Source organism: Lygodium microphyllum, chromosome 3 (assembly GCF_053477565.2).
Source record: "Lygodium microphyllum isolate KBCC chromosome 3, Lygodium_microphyllum_v1.1.10, whole genome shotgun sequence".
Lineage (NCBI taxonomy): Eukaryota > Viridiplantae > Streptophyta > Polypodiopsida > Schizaeales > Lygodiaceae > Lygodium > Lygodium microphyllum.
In genome coordinates this window covers 108540763-108562885 of record NC_141137.1, presented here as the reverse complement: position 1 = coordinate 108562885, position 22123 = coordinate 108540763, and the positions used below count along the sequence as shown (strand labels likewise).

Here is a 22123-nt window from a genome sequence, read left to right as displayed (position 1 = left end):
TTGAAAGCTGCCTTCATATTTCAAAAACCAAGTTCCTCTCTTTATATACATTGCCCTTGTGGACTACATGTATGCATTCATCACTTGAGTGTATGCCATAAATTTTGTATATATCTATGTTTTAGACATTATCCATGCATGATCATGACTAATTTTCTTAAATGAAGGAGGCCATCAATCTCTCTCTCTCTCTCTCTCTCTCTCTCTCTCTCTCTCTCTCTCTCTCTCTCTCTCTCTCTCTCTCTCTCTCTCTCTCTCTCTCTCTCTCTCTCTCTCTCTCTCTCTCTCTCTCTCTCTCTCTGGAATAATGCATGCAAATGATGCGACATGTAGGTTGTTTCATATGTATATCTAAATTGTGGAATATTAGAGCTACTATGTTCTTACTTGTGTAAGAACCTCTCTCTCTCTCTCTCTCTCTCTCTCTCTCTCTCTCTCTCTCTCTCTCTCTCTCTCTCTCTCTCTCTCTCTCTCTCTCTCTCTCTCTCTCTCTCTCTCTTTGCGGAATAATGCATGCAAATGATGCGACATGTAGGTTGTTTCATATGTATATCTGAATTGTGGAATATTAGAGCTACTATGTTCTTACTCGTGTAAGAACATAATATTGAGAGAGAGAGAGAGAGAGAGAGAGAGAGAGAGCCCAAATACAATAACTTTGTATGAACCCTCTTGTCGCATGAAGCGTTCCTTAGAATGTGAAGTGCCTTAATTGTTAGTAATGTTGATGTACCTAAAACTGACATGAAGCACCGATCGTTTTGCTAGTGTGAAGCACCGAGAGAATATACATATGAGAGAGAGAGAGAGAGAGAGAGAGAAGGGAAAAGGAGAGAAAAGAGAGAGAAAAAGAAAGAGAATGATACAATAATGGAATTGATTAGATATTAATAATTTATTATTAATATATTAATATATTATTGTTTACTAATATATTAATAAATAATAATCAGTTCACTATTAATAAAAGATGTATAGTTATATTTCGATCATATGTATGTTATTAATTATTAATTATGAGAGAAGTAATTCTCAATATAGCTTATGGGTTGTCAAATGTATGGCTACATGTAACATGCTTTTGAACACCGATGTGAAGCATTGGGAGAGCATCGGTGTGAAGCGCTCAAAGAATCTAGATGCGTAGCATCTAGTTATAATGAATGATAACATTCTATATCTCTAAGACCATGGACATTCAATACGATCAAAGTATTATGCAATATTTGGATTGTTGTTTGCAATTTTTTTATTTGACAAGCTCCAAATGGGGCTAAGAGAGGAGTTGATTCAAGGGACACTTCTCTTGCACACTCAAGAAATCCAAATATGAGTGTGATAATGACAAATGCTTTACACACATGGGTTGTTATGAGATTGATAAAGTGAAGGCCATCAAGTAGAGGTTGTGATTTGATGTTGGAGGATGTACTAACTTTCTTAAGGAACAAGAAGATGGGACAAAGAAAATGTACTATTGAGTTTCTTATTTATGTAGGGTATGAGAGGGACAAAGAGGGACACATGCATGAGATTGAAGCAACTTTAAAGTTATAAAAGGTGCGTGAAGTACCACATTCATAGCCTAATATCTTGGGATTGACATCTTCCCTTCTATCATCATCATCTCTATGAAATCTTTGTCATATGACCTCCTAAATAAGATTATAAAATTCACAATGGCCTTCCTTATGGAAGAGACATAGGGAAGGGTTGGGGAAAATTGGATGTATGAAAATAAATGGAATTTTAAATATATTTTGACTAGTTACTAATCAAGTTTGTTATTAATTCTAAGGATTTGTTTGACATATTTGTGCATACTTCCATGCATGAACTATAAAGATATGAATTCTTAACTAGATTTAAGTCTTAAAAGAGTGTCTCAAATCATTTTACACTGATAAAAATAGGCAATTGCAAAAAAGGTGTAAAATTCGGGCACATGTTGCTAACAAATAATATTTGACAAAATCTCTCCTTTGGGCACATGTTTCTAACAAATAATATTTTACAAAATCTCTCCAAAATCTTTTGTTGAGCTTTTGCCGTTTGCCCCATTTTACTCAAAAGAAGAGGATGATAGAGTTCACAAAAGCAAAACTTATGTAAACCTTAAAGGGGAAAGGTTTGTGAATATTTTTTATAGACTTGATCCAAGGAGGATTTTTGTAGTTGAATATATTCTAAAGGACAATATATTAGTAATTTTTATTTCTAGGGATTTGCAAGCATGTTGTCCATGAATTCACATACATTAATAATTAAGGAATGAAAACTTAGGTAGTATTAAAAAGTAGAATATGGCATCAACTCATCGTGTAGAATTACTTGGATCATTGTGACAACATGAAATGAAACATGAAATAGGCCCAATGGTAACAAAGTATATAGCTTTAGCACATTTTTGTGAAAAATAAACCAAAATGTAAATGCTCTTATTAAGTTGTGCATTCATGGTAGGGGTGTTACTTGCTTCCCCAAAATAGCAATGATTTCCTTATTACATACTAAGACAATGTCTTCAATGTCTTCTTTAGAGAAACCTAATGTTTCATGCATGAACACATTCCCACCACTAACAAACCATACACACCTCATGGCCATTCCTCTTATTAGGACCTGGAAGTAAAAGTTTTCAAGATCAAGGGAACTTATATAAGTCATCTAAGGATGGAGAGTCTTTAATTTCATGCCTATGTCTCTTTTGATAAGATCGTGTGAAAGGGATGATGCAATACCTTTACCTCTTATCAATACATTTTCTTGATTTGTCACATTTCTAAAAATATTTTTTCCTTCAAATTGTGGTGTGTGTTAAATAGTCTCAATTATTTGATGAGGCCAAGAGAGTTATATGTGTATGAAGTGTTAAAGGATTTAGGAGCTACTTGTTTATGTGAAGAACCAAATCATGTATTTACAACTTGATATATTGATGTGGCTCAATGAGTGCACTACAAGGCCAATTTTCTATGGTACTAGTTATTGCTTGAGTAAGGTATTGAAGGCATAGTGGTTTGTCTTTGAAGTAGAACAAAGTTCTCTCTAACACATAGCTCTCTTGTAGCATAGATACAAAGAGTATAGTGTAGTGGAGAAAATTAAGTAGTTATGCTTGAAGCATGCATGTTAATCTGTACATAAGACCCTTTTAGGACTTCCTCCATTAGGCTATGTTAATAGTAATTGATTTGATTGCGAAAATGGAAATTTACTCCATGAGTCATATGTGTGTACATATATGTGCAAGCATAACCATAGACAAGTGCCCATAAAAAGACATGATTTGGAAAATCTATTGAAAAGTAATAGAAATAGTTTGGAATTAATAAAGTTCAATTAACTATAGTTGTATTTGATCTAACCAAATATTATATGTGTCAAAGTGATACATTGCTAGTCCATTGGTTTACTACTACAAGGGGTCACATTGAAAATGTTTTAGCATGATATGTTCACTTACAAGGCCACTTGCTTGATATATGCCATGAACATATCTAAATAAGAGAATTTGCGCAACATGCATCATGAGTGGAAGTATGTCACTACATGCACACATATGCAAAGTATACATTCAATGTTTGCTTAACAAGATCCATAATATAGGGCACATGTTTGAATAAATTAATGCAAGATTTATCAAATCAATGTATAAGACTCCTACAAGGTAGCTTTGCAAGGATTTGCATCACTTACTATGCTCAATGCTCCTTACAAAATCCTAGCTAAGGATCAAGACATAAGGATAAAGTACACACTTTTTCTAAAGTTATTCATGTTTGCTAAGGAGCCATGAGTTATTCATGTTGGAAAATATTGTTTTGTGGAAAATAGGAAAACTACAAGAGTACATATTTAATCACATGCTGCCTAATGATCATGCTTTATCTATGGATGCTAAATTTGTCGTGATTAATCTTAATCTTGACAAAGCATATGATTGTGTGTGGTGGGATTTTAACATATATACGAGAGAAGATGGGTTTTGGGAAAACTTTGTGCATGATGGTTAATTCTTTGTTTACACATGCCACACCTTCCCTATGTTTTAATTGATATTTTTGCTAATCCTTTTAGTTCAAGAGATCATTTCATCAAAGTTTCCTTCTACTGCCACTTTTGTTTCTTGTGTTGAACATCCTCCCCAATAATTCAAATTACCTAATCAATACAAGTGCAATTATAAGTTTGCACTACCAATTTGATCAATGTCTGGTGGCCAAATGTTTGCAAATGATCCTTTAAATATCACCTTAGAAGATATGCAAAGTCTTGCGAACCTATTTGACCTTTATGACAAGGTTTCCTATGTTTTTTAATTCTAAAATCAAGAGTGAGAAGATAATGTCCTAAAGCTCCATTTAAATGGTGACAATTATGAGATTTCTCTATTTGTGCTTAAGGATATAGGCAAAAGGAACGTTATAAGATACCTAGCTTACCCAATTGAATTGCACCTTACCTTCGAGTAGAAGTTGGAATGTTTTATTGATAAAAGGAAAGGAAAGATGGAATTTTAAAAAGGAGGCAAGTTTATACTTCTAGGTTGTTTGGTTATAGTGAAGCATATCCTTCAATCTAATATTATGTTTTGTTATGCAGTGGATTAATCTTATGTAATTTTATCAGCCATGTTTGATACTTCTCAAGCATTGAACTCAAAACTCTCTAGTTAAACAAAAAGTTACTCAATAGTGTCAGCTAGATTGATAGATTTATGGTTAGTTCCTAGGAAATAAAGATTGTTGGATCAAAATTGGCAAGTGCTATGCTCTAAATTTGAAGTTATATGTTTTAGAACCGTGTTTGGAAAGGTGATACCCTTAGGGGGGATGCTTCTTTTGAGTACTTCATTATGGTCGAATAATAAGGTTGTGACCAATAATATATTGCCTCTTTGTCAAAAGCTTAGAATTTCTACAAGTTTGCACAACAAAGGGATACATGAATGGTCGGATATTTGGGATCCTATGAAGCTAGACTAGCTGAGCATCAATAAAATTCAACAACAAATATGGTTAAATAAAGGAAAAATGGATTGGATGATTCAAATTTTTTGAGAAAAAAAGATAGTCAACCTACATCTAGTGCGATAAGTAAGGATGCTAATCTTAAGCATTTGACTCTGGAAAAAGTCAAGAAGTTGGTTTTCAAGTTCTAGAGAGCATCTCCTTTAAGGAACAAGTGAATCACATTGTTCTTAGGACTACTCTAGTATTTGTGGCTAAATCTACTTATTTCTTCAACCGAGTAGCTCATGAAGATTTGACGATTATTACTAACATCAAAGATTGCAAGACTTATAAATTGATTGTAAATAAATGTAAACCTACTCTTTGTGAGACTACTCTCCTTTTGTTGAACACAAATGTTATAATGACATACATATATGTAGATTATAATTTTTGTTAGGTAGAAAGGAAATATGCATAGGCTTGAACTTGAGTAAAAATTTGGAGTTTCATGAAAATTTTGACAATAGGGGCACTTGGTAATATTAAATTTAGTTAGAACAATAAAGTTGGTAATTTGATTTATTTTATTTTTAATGATACAATGCATGTTTAATGGTTTAGATAAAGCAACAGGAATTGTGACCCTAAAAATGAAATGCAATGCACTAGCCATAGGTAGGCCAAAAACGCCCAAAAGTAAAATTGGAAAACTTTCATCTCATCCAAATGCTGAAAACAACATTTGTTATGTGGAGTCTTGTCAATGTATTGTTTTACTTTTTTGAGAAGGAATTTTTATAAGTTTTAAATTTTGCACTTCTTGATTTGTGAAACCAAAAGAAATACACATCCATCACACTCCTATTAGTGTCCACCAAATTTAACCCCTCAAGTACACGTGTTTAAATGGACCTTGCATAACTAGTTATCAAAAAAAAATTAATAGTAGTTTTAAATCTTTTTACAAAGAAAGGGTTCCCTTCTGCCCATTTTCTTCAATGTTTTTGTTTCTATAATATTTAATATATATATATATTCAATGTTAAAGCACCCCTATGATATATAGACAACAAGATATATCAAAAGCCCTTACACACATTAAATCACACCACCAACTACCTTCAAGAAGGTGGAGAGATGTCCTGTAAAAGTTTCATATTAGATCAATTTTTTATACAATAAAAAGTTGGAAGGTGTCCTATAATTGTACAAGGCTAGTTTTAAACTTTCCACAAATAATGCATTTGTACCATGTGGCTAATAAGTTGGTTGGTGTCATATTAGGTTCTTTACGCTGAAAGTGAACACAAATAACATAATGATATCAAAGCAATGAGAAAACATTGTAAGATGGGCCAACTTTCTTTTTGGATGGTTACACATGATGTGATGATGAATGATGATGGTTATATTTCATATAAGAACCTATAAGGTACCCAAAAAGTGATGGAAGAGATCCTCTTTGCCAACCAAAACAACAAAAACTTTGGTTTCTTTACAGATGCACTTACGTACATCATCCCATGGCAAGGTAACCTCCAATCATTTGGATTAATCAAACATTGTACTTTATGTGTTCATTGTACAACAAATTTGTTGCAGTAATCTAATGTCAAGCCATTGGTATTGATTTAATAGTCTTCCATAGATCTCTATCAAGGTCAATGGTGATGAAACAATACAATTATCACCATAGTAAGAAGTATCCTATAGTACTAAATGCAGTGTCTTCTTTTGGTCCCTCTATGTGCCCACATGGATAGCTAGTTCTAATGAATTCCAAGAACTATTGAGAATATATTCATATAATACATTGATCATTACCAAATGATAGTTTGGTAGCATAGAGTGTGTTGTAGTTGATTCTACAAAATTTCATATCTAGTAAATATTTATTCTTCAGCACCAAGAGGGCATCCAAATGCCTAGACATCTAAGTTATATATTAAATTATCTACTCAATGCAAAACCTAATCTTTGTTGAGTTTCATTAAAACCTACTCATTAAAAGCCTTCTAATTGCAAATTCATTTCTTTAATGTGTTTTTTAGGTAGGCATGATGTGCTTAAGTTTAGAACCAATCATACTAGATGAGCACCACATGGGGATGAAATTCCACAAGCATACCAAGTATTGATGAAACCAATACCATAATGGTTAATCTTTGCACCTTATAAGTATCTACTCACTTTGAGCTTGGTTGGATGCTGAGTTGGATCAAATTTTTCTTCTTAAAAAGCCTTATCATAAGCAAGTCCTATTTTTTCCTCATGCTTTTTGGTAGGCAACTACTTATTGAATGTGTCTGAACCAATTACGAAGGGTATGAGAGAGAGCCATTCATGATAAGAATGTATGCAAAGAAGATTATTGAATTATACTTGAGCAAGTACATGAATTTATAGCTTTTTAGCTTGCACACTCTCCCTTCTCTTTGCATATGGGAATGCATTCCATCCATTTGTATGTCCCCTCTTTGACTACCACCTCATCTATCATTATTCATCCACATGTCTATCCATCCTCTTAAGCCTAGTTCCCATACATACACAGCAAATATGCCAATAAACCCCCCTTGATGCGTGGTCAGTCATTACCAAACTATCGTCAAGGATGTGATTACAAAATAAGATTGCCCCCCTTGAGTCTCCTATCATACTCAAAAGTATGTGGTGTGGACAAAAACAGGATGTAAGAAAATAGCTTTGGATTGATTTGGGAAGTTGTCCCCTTCACGGACATTACAATTGTAGGATTTAGAATAGGTGTCCATTGGATGGAGACACGTCATTTGGATTCATTTGATTTAGGTACATCACAATTTTGAAATAGCTTGTTTTCATATCTTGCTTGGTTGAAGTAGCACTCCCTTTTGAGATGACCAAAGCCTCTACAAATTGTGCATTGATGTTTACCTTTGGTTTTGCAATTCTTTTCTTCATGATTAGTCAATCCACAATGATTGCATTTAAGCCTTGAATTTCTTGTAGTGATGAAAACATTGTCATGAGTAGTGATTGAAGTGCTCCTAGTGGACTTAATTTTGCTCTCTCTCTAGTAAGGATGCCTCAATGTCATGTAGCTTCAAATCTTCCATATTAGACAATGTTTCAACTAGATTTTGATAATCATCTACATCACATCTTGCTAATAAAATAGCCTTGAGCTCATCTTCATCTAGTGTTCTTTTTAGAATAGACAATTGCTGTTTAATGCCTTTAAATTTATTCAGGTGACTTGTGAGATCTTCCATTGGGTTGAACTTCATATTACAAGGTTGTATTAGTAGCTTCATCTTGGAATGCTTGGATTCAATGCCAAAGACTTTGTTGAGCTCCTCCCATGCTAACTTTTCACTTAGAATACCATCAATGCAATGTATGCATTCATCATCTAAGCCTACTACTATGTATCCCGATGCTTTCTCATTGTTTTCTTCATATTCCTCTCCCGAACTTGTTGTGCCTCTTCCAATGATAATGCCCCTTCCACATAAGAAGATACATCATTTTTTATTGCCAAATGTGGAACCTAAATCCTATAAATTTATAAATGACACATTGAGTTGACATGATGCTTAATGGAGAGGTCTTATTAGGCTTATAGATTAATGCCCAACAGTGTCTAACTCTGTACAAGGTATCCTTTGGATCCTACAATGAGAATTGAACACATTTTAATAAGTTATATTTCTCATGGGAACAACATTTTCGGGTTTTTTTACAATGCATTTTTTTCTTGCAAGATTAGCCTTGATACGTGCATAAAACGATTTGAGACAACAAGTGTGAACATGAATGTAAATAGGCTACAGATTAACTAGTTTGGTAGAAGCAATGCGAATGCAGCTTTGTTTTAACTCATGTGGAGGAGAGGAACAATCTAAACAAGGGTTTCAAGAAAATTAGTTCGAGAGGAAAAAGTGTGAAAAGGATAAGAGTATTAAGCTTATGACCTTAGTGTTTAAGGTAATAATTTTTTTAAAAAAAAAACCTTATCTTCTTAGCCCTATGGCCATTTTGGCCATTGCCAAACTTTGCAAGGCCTTCAACATGTCATCGAGGCATGGATGCTAACACCAACATCCCTTTGCTCTACAGATGGTTTCCTTCAAAGCTTCATGTTCTCTTCTTCCTCCACTCCTCCTCTCTGTGTTCTCTGATAGAATAGAGAGGAATCCCCTTGCTTTTGGACTAAGTGACCCCTTTGCTTCTCTTCAAGCTATCCCCTTAAGTAGGGCATGTGCTTGCTACAAGCAGCCCCCTTGCTTTGAGAAACATAACCCAATCAAGCAAAGAACCAAATAGAGAAATGATTCAACTGGAATAATGTACCTTGAAAGAATACTTGAATGTTGATCTTGAGCTGCTTGAACTTCATGAGCAACTATGGATGTTTCCCATCCTCATAAACCTCAAGGAGGTGGCTCTGATATCACATGAACCTATTATAGAGGGTATGAGAGAGAGCCATACGTGATAAGAATTTATGCAAGGAAGATGATTGAATTATACTTGAGCAAGTACATGAATTTATAGCTTTTTAGCTTGCTCACTGTCCCTTCTCTTTGCATAAGGGATGCATTTCATCCATTTTTGTGTGACCTCTTTGACTCCCACCTTATCCATCCTTATCCAGCCACATGTCCATCCATTCTCTTAGGCCTAGTTCCCATACATACACATCAAATATGCTAACATTGTCCACTAAGGTAGAGTGTTAAAACTTGTTTCAAATCGTGTTTATAAATAGTAAAGACTAAAGAAGACTAGTGCCACTCATATAATGTAGGCACACAAGACAATAAGAACACTCCATCATTCTAGGAGTGTATTCTTCTTTTCTACAATTCTAGTTCTTGATAGATTCTTTAGTTACAATCAATCACTTAATTGTGTCAACACTTCATGGAAGAACTTGATAATGATAAGAGAGAAATGATAAGTGATTCACTTTGAGAAGGCATGAGGAAACACAAGTAGCTCAACAAGAAATGAGGCCCAATTCAAAAATTATCACTACTTGACCCAAAAAGCTATGATTTTGAAGCTTGTGGATATGGATTTCATGCTTCATGCAAACCAACTTAATATTATTTTCTTGGGATCGTTACTGAGAAAAATGTATCACCAACTTGCCTAACAATCAGAGTTTAGACACATAAGATGTTGTTGTCTAATTTCACATACAAAAGACTAAAACATGGTTCTAGAACCTTTAGTAAAGGGTATATTGGTCTACTAAATGATAAAAACAATGTATTATCACTATATTGAAATAGTAATAAGTGAAGCAATCTTGGAAAAGCAAGATTTGGCAACAAAATTTAATTCACTAGATTGAGTATTTGAAATCGAAATAAGAAGATACATGCTATTTTTAAATTGTGAATCAAATCTTACATGTTGTAAAACTTGATAATCTTATAAATATTTTATTTGATTCCACTAGAAATACATGTAGGATATGACTATGATACTTCCAACATGAGGCTTCAATAACACTAGAACAAAGGAGAGTAAATGATGGTTGAAAATAGAAGTAGTTGCCCCACCATTGATTTGATCAATGTAGCAATTCAATGTTCTTTATAACAACATGATCTTGCACATTGTGAGCATTTTTCGTAAGGGCCTAAGCAGGTCTAAGGATGGGACACTAACACATGGATTAGACATAGCAAGCAAAGGAAGAATTGATTTTGTGCACTGAGATAGGTATGATGTGGGAAGGACTTAACTACTAGGAGCTTTTGTTTTCTATGATAGTGTCATAACGTTATTCCTACCAGCAAAGGTTCTACCGAGCACCAGGATATTCAAAAGTAAAGAAGTTGGTTAATTGATTCAAGATTTGAGGACTAATAACTTAAGCTCGAAAACAAGTGCATCATCCACCACTAACGTTTATTTGAAAACATAAAGATGTAATTCACTAATTAAAAAATCTTATGGTCATTTGAGAGATGAAGTAGGAATGTTTGATACCAAGCTATTATCCAATTAGGCTAAATATTGGGTAGCAATGCATCGATTTCCAAAGAGGAGCTGAGAAGATCATGTGAATGAAGTCTTAGCCTCGTTCATAAAGGAGCACATGAATGGGGGCTTATGATTTTTTTAAAGCCTAAAGCTATTAAAACAAATCTTGATTGCTTTACTTTTTCATTTGCTGTTGTGCATGGTAGCCTTGAATGTAAGCATTTTGGCCAAAATCTAAGGTGAAGAAGTTGGATGTCCTTAACAAAGTTCGAGATGAGGATGAGGACATATAAGAGTGAGAGAGAGAGAGGTCAAGAGCTACTTGAAGTTGAAGTGTGGATGCTAAGGAGTTCGGAAGTTGAGAAGCCAAGGTGTTTCTGTGCAAGAGGATCGACTGTGAGAGTGGAGAAGGCTACACATGTACTTATGTCAAAGGCCTAGCAATTTTGAGCATGTTCATGGAGATGTGGAGGAAGCTCATGGGTTTGTAGTTTTCCTTGCAAGTTTATGAGATTTTGGAGTTGAAGTCTCTTTGAAGAATTGTTTGAGAGATTCTACTCTCCCACTACCTTGAAGGTTGCGGAGGATTGGTAGTGTTGATGCTATTGTTATATAAGTCTTGGGTAGAGAGCTTGATTTTTTTGGATGAACACTATGAATATGAAGGAGCAATCAAATCTAAAGTGGAGGGTTGCTTTGTGTTCACTATGCCTAAGATGATACCTTTGCCTAGGAGTTTTCCTCTTGGAGAAGTTGATGTCAATCTCAAACCTAAGTGCATTGAATTGTGGACATGCTCTTATTCATCAGGTTCCATTGATCATGGCCTAAAGACTGTGATGTTGTGCCTAACTTTGAGCTACAAGGATGTTGCACTCACATTCTAATGAGCATTGGCCCCTTTTCATCTATTTATTAGGTTGTGGTTATCTTTGGTTCTGGAGTTCCTTGCATGTGCTAGTGTTGTGGGGGGGTTGTGCTCTAGTTCTTATTTCTTTTTAGCATCACAACATAAAAACTACAAAAGGTCCATGGTAATGTTGCTAATTGACCATGATAAAAGCCAATCCAATCCTAACAAATTATGTTATTCCAAAACGGCGAGATCATGATTTGAGCTCCAAAGCTACTAAAATGTTCAACTGTAGAGAGAGATATCTATGGTTTATTAGAGGTGGATTCCTAAAATATAGACACACAAACTTTCACTTTGATTGGAGGGTCTCTACATTGGTCTTTTCACTAATAAATCCTAGGGTGTATTGTAAAAATGAACCATTAGTGTGAAACTTTAACTCTATGATAGGCCAAAAGCAAAGAATGAGAACCAACTTGAGATTTGTGAAGGTATCACTATGCCTAGCTATAGAGGTTCCACCTAGTGACCTAATTGAGAATGGATATGGTGATTAGAGGAGGCTAGAGTGATATCAAGGCTCTAATATCCTCTTCAGAGTTAGAATCAATGTGGAAGAGAACTATAAGAAAAACTGAGAGAGGTTTGAGAACTTACATTTACATTAACAATGGTTACTTTAAATAGGCTTTGTACCCAACTAATTATCTCTATCTCTCCGATGAGTGAGGATGCACGTGCATATTCACTCTACCTTGTTTGACTAGAATTTGGTTGTTCTCACTACTTACAATTACATGGCGTGTCACCAATTGCATTGATGAAAGAGTGCCATCATGCTAAGCTCCACAATTCTAATTAGCTCTAAATCTACCCTCAATATGAGTTTTGTCTTGCTCATCTAGCTGTGTTCTCTTGATTTTCCCTCTTGCCAATTGTTTCCAAAAGTTATCAAATGCAATATAACCAATAGAATGGACCATTCACCTAATATAAATAAATATAACCAATAGAGTGGGATATTTACCCAAATGCCCATTTAGTAAATACATTGTTTGAACTAAAAGGGGAACCAATGTTAAGGCTTTTCAAAACCATCTAGTTTTCCTCCCTCTTATGCATATGAGATTGTTCCAACTAGTTTGGGTAGGTGGCAATCCAAATCCAAGCATATGGTGATTCACTTACAAAATTTCAAGCTTTTATATCTTCTATCCAATGGGAACTCTTCTAACTTATTAAACAAATTTGCTATATTAGCCATCTCTATATTCTCCATGTAGTATAAAAGTTTTGCAAGAGATTCAATACACCCACAAAGGTGCTTTTATGTTCTTTATGTTTGTATCACATATTAGCTGTATATGAACCATCAATGCAATATAAGATTCAACAATCCACCATTACAAAGTGACAGATAAAGAGAGCCTTGAACTGGAATTAACTTGTGGAACTATTCCATTATCAAACTCTCAAAGCTTGATTAACTAGGAAGATGACAAAAAAAAACATGCTAACACAACAATGGATCTATTTGATTTATGATTCTATACACTCAACATCTAATGCATTGATAGACAAATGAATGTAAAATCTCATAAATTCATACAACCCATCCCTTACAACGTGTGCTCAAAGATTGAGACGTCATTCTTCCATGCTGCAAACTTGAGGTACCTTTGTCAAAATGCATCTACTAATAATTTTAGATCTTCTAATAGATTATGACATCCCATCTATGTTTCTCCACTTCCTTTAGATATTTCTATTGAGCTTTTGAAACCTTCTCCTTAACTTGCTTTAAAACCAAGTCCCTATCTTGAGTTGAGGTTATGTTGGAAGACCTAGAGATAGAAATTGTGTACCAAAGACTAATGACTACCCCCACTAGTGTAAAAAGCCAAGCTATGTATCAAATATCATGTAGGTAGAGATGCACTTGTGATTCCAATCAAGGCATAGTCCCCACATTAGCCTTATACAATGCTATAAAATATGGGCAAGAGTTGCTTTTGCAAGTAGCCCAACTAACTAACTTGATTCGCCTCCAAGCGCTAGTTATCTAATGCTCTACTAGCATCCAAGTATTACTTGCAAATGAAGAACACAAACAACTAGTGAATATCTTCATCTTAAACATTGCAAGTAAGAACTTGCAAATCATTCCACATTCTATCCTACTTCTTGAATGCCTCCATGATAACACCACAACAAAAATGATGATTGATTGTCTAGCTTAACAAGATGAAAGACAATGTAGGACAAGATGATACATGCCACCAACTTCCTTTTTGCTCTTGCCAAAAAGGTAAGGCATGCACCACATGCATCCAAATATGCTAAAGTTCTTAACATTAATCATAATTAGCTTAACTATTTGGCTAAACTAAGTTTAAGAATATTTAAGAATTTTTCAAATCTATGTTTTGGTTTTTTATTTTAGTCATCATTTAGTTGAATGATTACAATCAATGTTCTTACATGGTCTTTAAGAGGATATTGTGATCATTGCTCTTTACATGGTGTCTTAAATGGCCTTATTTTGTCTTCTTGATCACCTTGTCAATTGAATGCATTGTATTAATTCTTTTTCTTTTACTTGTATTGTTGTGTTACTTCTTGGAGTTGGGCCGCACCCAAGGCTAATAAGGGGAGGGGAACCCCACTCCCCCTATTAGCTCTCAGACGCTTGTGGGGTTAATGGGGCTACCTTTCCCCCACAAACTCACTAGAAAAGATAGGTTCTAACCGAGCATTGTAAGCACTAACCAATAGTCTTTCATCCTTTTTGCCCTTTTTTGATTCGTTTGATCAAATCCACACTAGCATCCAATCGTTATCCTTTCCTCCTGCAAGTCCTAATATATTTGCTTCTCTTTCTCTTTCTTTCCCCCACAATGCGACCAAAATGCTAGTGGAGAGAGGGAAACCTTGTTGGTAGCCCAAGAACCCCTAGTGCGACCCAAGTATTATAGCAAAAAATCTTTAGCTCTTGGTCTTGTTGTGAACATTTTATTTGCCTTCATTCAGTACTCTTAATGGCCTTATTTTCTTCTTGTTCACCTTCTTTTTCTTTCTATTATAAGGTCCGAGATACACGCTCAATTTTCTTATATACTTAAATTATATGTGATGAATATTATGTTGGCACAGAGAGAGAACATATAAGAGAAAAGAAAGATGTAGAGAGAAAGAGAGAGAGATAGGAAGATTGATAACACACTAAGGACTGGAAGATGGGCCAGTCCCCCCCTTGTAGAGTTATATTATTGACAAGGAGCAAGCTCCTCCATTACACATAAACCAATTCTTACTTTTAGATCTTGGGAACAAGATCACAGTTCCTTGCATGGTATACAACCGGCTAACACTTGCACAACTTAGAAGTTGGCACCTTTTGATCCTTCTTGAGTCTCTCCTTCTCTCCTACACAATGTGTAGGGATCTCCTCTTGAAGCTTGATTTCAGTAAAGCTTCCGCAACACTTGCACCTTCTCTGCCACACAATATGTATAAGGATCTCCTCTTGGAACTTGATTTCAACAGAGCTTTCGCAGCATTTGCACCTTCTCTCCTCCTCTTGGAACTTAATTTCAACAGGGCTTCCACAACACGTGCTTTTTCTCTTCTCCTCTTGGATGCATGCAAAGTGATGCTTCCTTTACCTCTCCCATACCCAATGAAAGCCTCCACTTTTATAAGCTTTCAAGAGCTTCTCTTCTTGAAGAGAGACTTGAGTGCCAAGATTAGAAAGGTTGATCTTCATGCAAGATGTGACTATTCCAAGATCTACTCTGCAGCACCAATTTCGAGATATCTCTGTGCGTTGCTTGGATGAAAAAACATCCAAAACAAAAGTTGTAGATCTCGTTATTTTTTATAAACCACACTAATTGTTTTTAGAGATCGTCTTTCTATCATCAAATATTTTAAAAATTAATTCACCATGTCTATTTTAATAAAAATAACTTTTTTAACTATGCTCTTAAATTGTGGTCCATACAACCACCTTAAGGAGAGTTCATTAGATTGCCTTGGGCCTAAACCTTAATATTGACTTCCACACAAAAGCTTGTGTCATTTTAGACCTTAGAAAGAGAAAATCACTTCTCTCCTCACTTTCAGAGAATCACGTCTCTTGTATTTCTTAGTGAGAGAATTACCTCTCTCGTCTTTCTTAATGAAAAACATTAAAACCTTGACTTGTAAAAAAGAGGATGACCCTAAAAGAATGCAATGCTCATTACACACAAATAGGCGTTCCCAGGCATCCCCGGATGCACACATAATACATATACATAATGTTAATGCACTTCCTCTTCTCAGAACTCAATCCATCTTCATTTATGTGTAACTCCTTGGTTATTGTGTACACTCTTATACTTGCAGAGACTTCTTTCTCCCTTCATAACTTGTACTACCTATACCAAATATCCCCATCACAATGCTCTGATCACTCCATTAAGTGATACACTAGGAATACTGGTCTCTAAATAGTCTCATGGCCATATTAAATCATCATCAACACTTAAAGAAAATTGAGTCATTAATTTATTGACATAAATTTATTAAATAGAGAATGCATAATAAGCAATCAATTTAGTGGCACTTTCAATTACTTTCACTTGTTTTTCTTTTTTTACCTTTTCTTTTACAAGCTGCTTTTTAATTTTACATTTTGGAGATACCATTGTCATCGCCACCTCTCAAGTTGCCACATAGAGTCTATACTTGACTTTGAAAGTAAAGGTGACTATAATGTTAGTAAGTAAGAAGGAAAAGGCCATGTCACACCACACAAACTCAACTTATTGGACGTCTAAAAGGTCAACGTGGGACCCTATTGTTAACTAGATCTACTCTATAAGTCAAGGTAATCACGTGTTCGATAAAGCCTGGCAGGGCTCGTGCACACACGCCGTGACGCCAACCGCAAAAGCATTTTGCCGCCAAAACTTTGCATGTTTTGAACGCTCACAACGCCCGAGAGAGCAAACATGGGCGGTGGCAAGAGACTCGAGAACCGCATGGAATGGAAACAACGAATCGATCGGTCCACGGCAGGAATGATGTTTATTATGAACGAGACAATAAAGGTCGAAGAATTGAGGGTTGGAAAAGGAGAATAATCAGAAGGGCATGATTGCATCAATCATGAGCCCCCCCCTCCCCACACCACTCACTAACCTATGAACCAATCATGTGACATGAACCCCCTCGCCCACTCAACCTATGTACGATGCCTGCTGCTGCTCTCTGCCGTCGTGGCCGTGTTCAACAGCAGGAGCTCCTCCAGGGTGTTGGTCTTGCGCACGCGGTCCCGGCCCGCCTCTTTGAGGAGCTGCATCAGGCGGTGCCGCTCTTCTTCCACTTCAGGATGCACTGTCCCCAGCCTCTCCTCCTTCACCTCCAATATGTATTCCAACAAATCAATGGCTTCTCCTGACCTGCACCCACACAGCATAACATAAGCACTATCAGAAGCCATAACTTATGCCTTTCTTCATCACCTTAGCACTCACATCCACAATAAGTCTAGACAAATTCTCACAAATTACAACATCGTGAGGTCCTGTGAGGGAGGGATTGCATTGTCGCATACCTAGCCAGGTGCAGTTGGGGGCAGGGGGCTGGCTGCTGGCCCTCACCCCGGGCATGCAGCCCCCTGCCCCCAAGCGCACCTAGCTCAGTATGCGGTGGATGTTGAACACTTAAGGGCAAAAGAAGGGAAAAGAGGACAAATTGTCAAAAAGTTATTGTGATGTATGCAACCAACCCTCCTCACAGCTGTGATACCCGGCAGAAAACACATTGTTGCTATTGAAGACCTTAGCTATTCTGTCTATTGTCGAATCTTCTCAACCATCTATTGAAACTAACAGGCCCGTGAGATTTTGGAGTTCAAACCCTCATCCGAAATTTCAAAATCTACATCTAAAACTTGCACCTCCAGGCCTTGGACCAAGTATGGTAGGCTTGTTACATCTGCCCTCCATGGTCAAATTGAGCATGACAGGCAGCCCAAACAGCTATTTCTTTCGGGGTTTTGTGCTTTATGCTCATGTTAATCACCACATTGGTCATAGGGCAGAGCACATTTTTCTTAGGTGTGCAAACCCATCAAAACCTCTATCCCCCCAATCAAGAACTGATGACAAGTAAGCTAAATGTGGCCTGCAAGAGGAGGGGCCACTATGCTGGGAAGTGAGATTCTTGTCCATTTTTTATCTAGTACGTTGCGAATTAAGTACCCTCCGTGCTTATAACTCCTTGCATAGATGTTATACTGCTGCAAAGAGGAAGACTTAGGTATAAAACTAATTTCAAAGATTAGCTTACCTGCCCAATGCATCATATACACCAGCCAAATTACTGGCAACTGCTAGGGTGTCCGAATGTTGGCTCCCCCATATCTCCTCAAAGATACTCTTGGCTTCTTCAAAGAGGTCAGCTGCATGCCATATCTCATTAAGCCCAACACAAGCGAGCCCCATCTGGTTTAGCAAAATCCCCATGATTGTTGATCTCCTTTCTCCTGCTTGCCTTAGCTTGGATACAGAATTCTTGAAAGCAATAAATGCTTCCTCATACCTGCCCAAAACATAATACAGTACACCCATCTGGCCTTCAATCCCAGCAGCAGCACTCTGATGGCCAGGAAGGCCATCTATAATGTCAAGAGCTCTTCGGAACAGCATCAGAGCTTGCTCCCTTTCATTCATGCTCTCATAAACTGAAGCAATCTCTGCCAGACCAGTGGCAAGATCCTCTTGCGAGTGTCCCGCATTCTGCCTGCCATATATTCTCAGTGCACTTTCACAGTGCATTTTGGCCTCCCTGTGCTTCCCTGTCTTCAAGTACTGCTCTGCAAGGCTCACGTAAACATGGGCCACACTGGTGTGGCCTTCACCATTTGTGGACTTGAAGAGGCTTAAGGCCTTTTGATAAGAGAAGACAGCCTCATCATACCTCCCTAGAGCCACATACATGTCCCCTATGGTTGAATCTACAGCTGCTACATCTGCATCCTTACCATTCGCCATCAATGCCACATTAGCTAAAACAAGGTGCTCTAACGCTTGCTCATAGTCCCCACTGTTACTGAGAACGAGGGCCATAAGCCTTCTGTCTACTGCTTCTTCCACTGACCCTGGCTGCCTATGCTCGCCATGGATGACCAAGGCACGCTGACAGAATTCAAAAGCTGCTTCAAACTGCAAGGCCTGCAAATGCCATGGAAGAATAGGGTTACAAATTGCTGATCCGAAGGATAGGCAGAAATATCCCTAAAGACACTGTCCTCTGCAACCGATGAAATAACTGGAATCATCCATGTTTGGGTTAAAAAAAACGGCGGGAAGTGAATTCAATGTGTTAATTTTAATGCAAACAGTGAATACCATAGAAAATCACAATCGCAGAGCCGCAACTATAACTAATATGTTTGTCCTAATGACACTGAAGCCAGTCAATTAGATGGAAAGGATGCATTTCAAATTGCACTATACAGTCCTTCCATGATCCTGAACAATTAACCCCCTAAGGGAATATACCTGCAAGTGAGCCTCAGCCAAATAACTGCAAGTCTCTCCCACCTGTGGATCCATGTCACCTAGTGCCCTCTTCTGAATCTCATAAGCCGAGTGGTAGCAAGCAAGTGCAAGATGTTGTTGGCCAACCAAAGCTAGAACATCACCAAGCTGCATATTCCCAGCAAAAGCAGCAAGAGCATGATCAATACTATCAGGAGGGTATGGAAGATCAACTGCTCTCCGTAAGACTGGTATTGCATCCTCCCACTGTCCTAGTCTGCACTGAATGGCAGCTAAAATGTACAAGCTCATGACAAGCTCTAAACTGGGCTTGCCATTAGAGGTTCTTTCCAGGAAATTCGCTGCCCTTGATGCGCATTCCAGCGCTTTTAAGGGGTTTTCACCACTTAGATGCATTGCCCTAGCTAGTTTCAGCAAAAGAGGACCTAGGTCCAAGCTGCTTGCATTAGACAGAGTATCATCTTCCACAGACAGCAAGAAATCACTTCCCATGGTTCCACTCTCATTGCTATTGCTCTTTCTGTGCTGCTGTTGAGAGGTCCTTGGCTTTATTTTCCTGCTTTTATCTGAAGTTGAACTTCTTGGGGGTTTCTCAAAGCTTCGGCGATCAAAGGTGCTGCTGCGATCGTCATCTGGCATGCCTTTGCTGTCTACACTTCTAGGAGAAAACTCACTTGCAATTTTGCTGGCTAGGATCTTAGTCCTGCTGTTGGACCTCTGTGGCTGCGGTGAGCCAGCTTCATAGGACCACACACTATTACCTGGAAGCTGTTGTCGAGCAGGACTGCTGGGAGCTGTGCGGTAGAGCATCCGGGGGACGGAGGGGGGTGAAAAACGCTTAGCAGGTACTGGAGCAGGTCTCTGAGATGGAGTCTGGATGTGAGCCTTGTCAAGGGGCCTTGAGGAGGTTTTGGAGAGGGGGCTTCCTGCTTGCTTTCTAGGGCTATGGGGTGCGCTAGCTACACCCTCTTTGGATTTCAAATCCTCGGGACCTTGTGCATCTCCTCTGAGAGAGAATCTCCTCCCAAGGACCTGCATTTCCTCTCTGCTGAAGTCCCCATCCTGTGCCATAGCCACGGAAGCCGTGACCCCTGTTAAAGCTAATGGAGCGTGTAGAATCTCTGCGGACGCAATCCATGGCCAGAATGCTTGAAGGTGAGCAATATCTGTTCGGCCAACGCCATTCAGTAAGGTCATACAATGGCTAGAACAGGGGGCGTGATGGCAAGCTAACTTTCTGAGAGATTTCTCCCATGCCTCGTCGTAACGAAGAGGAGGAAGGGGGGGTGAGCTTCAATGATACAAAGGAATGTACATCAAGATCCGTCTATTGGAGGAGACACTGCGGATAGATAAGACATTGACAATAAAACGAGAGCCAGGAACTGGCATCTACACAGGCAGACACACACACACACAGAGAGAGAGAGAGAGAGAGAGAGAGAGAGAGAGAGAGAGAGAGAGAGAGAACTGAAATCGACTTCAGAAGCAGATAAACCTTCCAAGCACAGCTATAATGTGTGTGTGTGTGAGAGAGAGAGAGCTGAAATTGAATTCAGGAACCGATAAACCTTCGAAGCACAGCGTTATAGTCAGCTAAAATAAAAGAGAGAGAGAGAGAGCTGACATCGATTTCAGAAACAAATAAACCTTCGAAGCACAGCGTAATGGATAGATAAAATCACACAGGAAGAAGATGATCAGAAAAGTGCAAAGGAGGAGAGCAACAAGAAACAGAGCACGTCAGGGGACGCCATAGCTAGAGTGGAGGAGAGCTGATGATGATGATGATGATGGTGATGATGATGAGAGAGTGTATGTTCTCTTCTGTTCTGTTCTTCTTCTGTGTCGCGGGTGAACGCTGGGGCAGAAGGTAAGCCTGGGTAACCCCCCAGAAAAAAAAACCGACGCTGCAGAGCCCAATTATGACTCCCATAAAAGCTTGCGCTTGTCGCTTGCGTGGCATGCGCCCGTGGCCCTTTGTCGCTTGCCTGCCAAGTCGGACCTCAGCCCTCCCACTAGTCCACGTCAGCCAAAAGTCTCTCGCTTTTTGGCTAACCCCAGTAAAACCCAGTCGGCCCCACCAGATCTACCTTGAGCACATTTTTTGTGTTGTAGATCGTCAGGGCCCAGGCATTGCCAAATATTCACTTCACCGTAAAGTTGCTTTTTCATGCCCTCCTCACACTAAGGTCGCACCACAGCTCAAAAGAGAGAAAGGAAAATGAAAGACACGAATACTACTGGCATAGATGACCAGCATTCAGGCTTGAAATTTAGAAAAGAAATATGTTGATTGGGTGCGTTGATTTTACTAACAAAAACACAACCTCAACCTACCAAACATGAGAAATAATGAGGCCGCTTACACGCTGCCCCAAATACTAAGGGCTGCATTGCACCGAGTGCATGTAGGGGTAGTGGCATTTTGGATGAAATGCTTTTACCAAGATGTCATACCTGGGGTGAGGAATGGGAAGGTTTCTTGCTAGTCTATGAGAGAACGTGGTCTGGAAGCATTTGATTGGTATAAGACCTATCGTTGCAGCAGCTATTCATCCCTTTGTCCAAGCCCAGCAAAATCAATGTTGATACCCCCACTAACCTTTTGTTAGCACCCACTTTTTCACACGTGCTTGTGGGGCTAAGCAAAGGTTCCATTAACCCTACTAGCCCAACCCCATCCAATGCGACCATGGTGTAGTGGGGGGAGTGGTATTGCACTCTCCCCACTATATTATGGTGCAACACAACTCTAATGGCATTGATGACTA

General features: G+C 38.1%; 1 protein-coding gene across 1 annotated transcript; it reads right to left on the bottom strand.

The window, feature by feature from the left end:
• Positions 1–16407: 16407 nt before the first annotated feature.
• Positions 16408–21238, bottom strand: LOC148038733 (protein KINESIN LIGHT CHAIN-RELATED 1-like). The gene is made up of 3 exons (XM_087674578.1): positions 19350–21238; positions 18136–19019; positions 16408–17243 (listed from the first exon to the last, which is right to left on the bottom strand). The coding sequence occupies exons 1-3, from the start codon at positions 20544–20546 to the stop codon at positions 17027–17029; spliced, it is 2298 nt and encodes a 765-aa protein (XP_087530704.1). The 5' UTR covers positions 20547–21238; the 3' UTR covers positions 16408–17026.
• Positions 21239–22123: the final 885 nt, after the last annotated feature.